General features: G+C 34.9%; 1 protein-coding gene across 1 annotated transcript in view; it reads right to left on the reverse strand.

The window, feature by feature from the left end:
• The window catches only part of LOC111087823 (nose resistant to fluoxetine protein 6-like), a 43088-nt gene that overhangs the window by 32905 nt on the left and 5709 nt on the right, over window positions 1-4474 (reverse strand). Inside the window, exon 5 of the mRNA XM_022395861.1 lies at window positions 2534-2640. Within this exon, the coding sequence (XP_022251569.1) occupies window positions 2534-2640 (107 nt within the window). The remainder of the gene's footprint in view (window positions 1-2533; window positions 2641-4474) is intronic.

Consider the following 4474-nt stretch of genomic DNA (forward strand, 5'->3'; position numbering starts at 1 on the left):
TTTAAATGTCACACCTGAACGCTCACACCCTTTTAATTATGTTTAAAATTATGAACATTGCTCAACATCATGAAAATTAAACCTTATTTTCAATAAGCAATCCTGAAAAATATTTCGGGGTGCTTAACTTTTTTCCAGATGTATATATGACTGCTAAGTGGAACTGTATTGTTAATACGGACTAATACATAAGTGAAGCTAGTGAAAATAAAGTTACTATTACCCCATGAATTGGACATGGCATGATATGTTGATTAAAACTGCGGACAATGGACAAAATATAACGTACTGTGAGTAATGCAACAACAACGTAACAAGGGTTATTACTTAAGATTCAGTAACACTGCAAACAAAATAACAATTCCAGAGAGGGAGGAAGAGGTCTACGCTGAACCTGACTCTCCCTGGTCCAAAACATGGACCGAATCCCGATGAAGAAGATGATGATGATGACACCCTCGCAGATCCCGATGGAGCCGAGACTTGACATGTGTCAGCTATTGGTGATAAGTATCAATAACAGAGTTCAAGTTGTGATTAACCCTAAATTTAGACCTATCTATATAACTAAAATAGTAATGTTTATGCGTGCGTGGGAGGCTTTTAACTTCTTTAAACTATGTAAAAATGAAATTAGGAGTAGGGGGGGGGGTAAATAGTGCTATGCATTGCATAAGGAATGGAATTGTCAATCCTCAGAACCCCGTCTCATACAGCAGTGTTTGTGTGTTAAGGTGTTGTGTGTGACTTTTTTAGTTTATTTATATACATTCAGAGTACCAGTAATGTCACCCTTTTGAGTTTTAACACTTGCTCTCGATATCCAGGTTTTGAAAACCTCTCTAGGTCTGATGACTCTTACTTGATAGGCTCGGTATGGCGAAGTGGGGGCGTTATAATATGACGGTCAATTCCACTAATCGTTAGTAAAAGAGTAGCCCAAGAGGTGATGGTGGGTAGAGAAGATTAGCTGCCTTCCCTCTAATCTTCCACTACTAAATTAGGGGCGTCCAGTAGTAAAAGAGTAGCCCAAGAGGTGATGGTGGGTAGAGAAGATTAGCTGCCTTCCCTCTAATCTTCCACTACTAAATTAGGGGCGTCCAGTAGTAAAAGAGCAGCCCAAGAGGTGATGGTTGGTAGAGATGATTAGTTGCCTTCCCTCTAGTCTTTCACTACTAAGTTAGGGACGGCCAGCGCAGATAGCCCTCGTATAACTTTCCGCGAAATTAAAAACAAAACAAAAATCACTTACTAGATAAGTCGATTAGTTTGTCCTTTGGGCCACACCATTTTGATCGAGATGTCTTTTTTATTAAAGGTATGAAATAGGTTTAACTTCGAAATCATTGAAACTATCCACACGGCCATCATATTCGTTCAGAGCTCTACGTACCTAACTTTTTACGTGAGCAATCTAAGTGGATCACTTAACTGTTTTAATTACTTTGAATACATAGCATTGCCTTTACGTTTTATAAACTTTGTGCATTAAGGTATAAAATCAGACAATCAAAAACAAATATTTTGTGCGCGAAGCATGAGTTTGACCTCTAGGTCCTTTTGAAAATAAGGTCTTAACTGCGAAATATTACACTTCTTTCTAAAGTTATGCCGTCCAAGTATTTTTAGTAATATAATGGGTGTATTTTTCTTTTCTTTTAACATTAAGAAATAATGTTGCCCTCGGCTCTAGGTTGAACAAAAAACTTTGTGCATTAAGGTATAAAATCAGACAACCAACAAAAAATAAAATGTTTTGTGCGCGAAGCATGAGTTTGACCTCTAGGTCCTTTTGAAAATAAGGTCTTAGCTGCGAAATATTACACTTGTTTCTAAAGTTATGCCGTCCAAGTATTTTTAGTAATATAATGTGTGTATTTTTCTTTCTTTTTTTTACATTAAGAAATAATGTTGCCCTCGGCTCTAGGTTGAACTAAAAATTCTTTCTCTTAAACATCTTATTAAAAACGTTGGTATACACATGTGAGGCATGAAGAAATAATGTTGCCCTCGTTTCTAGGTTGAACTAAAAATACTTTATCTTAAACGTCTTGTTAAAAACGTTGGTATGCGCAAGTGAAGCATAAAAATTTTGCAAATGCCTTTTACACTTGCAGCTTTTCAAAATTTCAATTAAGTTTTGTTAGCTTTTTAAGTGTTCTTTAGTCAGTTCGAGACAGTACTCTACATATGCCTCCGCAAGGAGGGCCTGACAAACTTAAGAATTGGCGACAAGAGGAAAAACATAGAACTTAATTTGTTTGAACTAAAGGGCGGTTGCTCTATTCTTTTAACTTAGTGATACCAATCAGCTAGAACCGCAATTACAATTATAGGGAAGTAAATGTAGGGGGCCCAATTACTTTTAATGTGGGGGAAGGGCGTCTTTTATAGTTACGCCACTAGTTTGAGAACTTGTTTGTTTTTTAATCGATTGATTCTCAGAATATTTTTTCTTTTCTTTTTTTGTTGTTACTATAATTTTTACTGTTCTTGCCAGATTGAAGTAGTTATAAGAAAACAATCTACCTACGTTTGGAAACGATACGAATGAGCTCCGTCTTTCCTTTCATTTTTCTTAGGAAAATGTCAATGGTCGTGGAGACAAGAGTAAATAAACACACGGCAAGAAGAACAACTCTAAGAAAAACGACATAAAATATGAAAATATTTCCAAATCGCTAAAATGCATTATGATTCATAATATATTAAATTAATCACTATACTAGAATCGAATCTTTAATGACTGCATCTAACTAGTTTGACTTTAGACAGTTTTTTTATCTCAAGGCTGAAATTCCATCTTTCTTATTTTAAAGCATCAGGCAGATCTAATAGATGTAACACTACTTTTTATCTAAGATTAAAAACACACCTTAAAACAAGATCATTTTTCTGTATTCTGCTTTCTGGTAAAGTTAAAATTATAGCTAGAAAAAAAAACTCCTTGCTGAAAAATAAAAAATTGGCAAAAATGATGGGGAACAATACATTCACTTTTGTCTGGTAGTTTATTTCTTAGCTGACATTTTTGACGTTCGTAAAAAGTTATAAAAGTAACAAAAACCAAAGAAGGTACTGTGACATCAGCAACAATAAATATTGAAACACTTGCTTGCTTCTGTCAGTGATATGGAAAATGTTAATCTTTAGTACTACGTAAATATATTTAAATACTTTCAGTTTTTCAGTAGTCTTTCCAAATGAGGATAAGCATACTCAAGTTATGATTTAAACAAATAGGGATATTTCCATGTTATATATAAAAAAGGAGAAATCCGAATTCCTAATATTATAGTTATGACCAGAGAAAAACACTTGTCAAATAATGTCAATGACGCCACTCAAATCAGGCACGTTATTATCAGTCACGTCATCTAAGATGAAAATTCTTTGTCATTCTGTGTATGCAATATATAGTATTCCCACACGCTCTTGTTCTATTTGTACTTTGTAGTGAATTACAGTTTATGATGCTTCCAATTATTTATAAACCATAATTTATTTTAGGGCACATTGTACTAATTTATATTAAAAGTAAAAACAAAAAGGACATTTTTTGTGTTTGTTTTGGCATAACGAAAGTCTTTATTAATTTTTCAACTGACTAGTTTCGGTAACATAATTATCATTATCAGGGCTTCACAAAGTAATAAAGACTTCATGTTTCAATGGGCTAAAAACGCCGTTTTTTTCGTTTTTGTTTCACTTTTAATGTGCATAAGCCATGTTTAGACCTCACAGAAGATATCTGGATGTTTCCTTAATTTCCTTAATGTCATCAGATGAATGGAAGTCCATCTCTCACACCGGCTGTTGCAAATTGAATAGAAGTGTCCCAAAGTGTTATTTAACAGATGTGAAACTGCATCCTAGCCGATTGCTTATATATACCTGAATATGGCAAGCCATCATCTACAAAGCAAACAAACGACCAATGTCTACCGAAACTGGCTCACCAGAATCTTAGGGTCCTTACTCTAAAACTGGATCAATTGTTCACAGCCGCAACGAGAGTCTGTGTTGAAATAGCTAAAAGCAGAATTCATAAGGCCGGTCTGTATACCAGACACCTAATGAGGTGCGTTAAAGCTCAACGCAAAGCACAAAACAACTCGTTTGCAAAAGCTCCGAGAGGTGGCCCAGTGAACTACCGCATATAGGGCTATATTCTTTTTTTTCTTATAAATGAATCCTATTTCTCCTTGCAGCCAGATAACAAACTTATACTAATCTGGAGAGAATCTAGAACAATAAACAACCATTTTTATTCAGAAATATAACGCATATGACAGATGAAAGCATGGTGTGGGTAGAAATAAGCACTGTTAGATATACCTACTTCTGTGTCTTCAAAATGATGTCATTAATGCCCCAAATCATACGGATCACACTCATATGCTCTACTATGGTACAATTGGTCCTCACTTTACTCTAATAGGTAATAATTCCTACTTCGATATGCTAAACCGAT

This window comes from Limulus polyphemus, unplaced genomic scaffold (assembly GCF_000517525.1).
Source record: "Limulus polyphemus unplaced genomic scaffold, Limulus_polyphemus-2.1.2 Scaffold2698, whole genome shotgun sequence".
Lineage (NCBI taxonomy): Eukaryota > Metazoa > Arthropoda > Merostomata > Xiphosura > Limulidae > Limulus > Limulus polyphemus.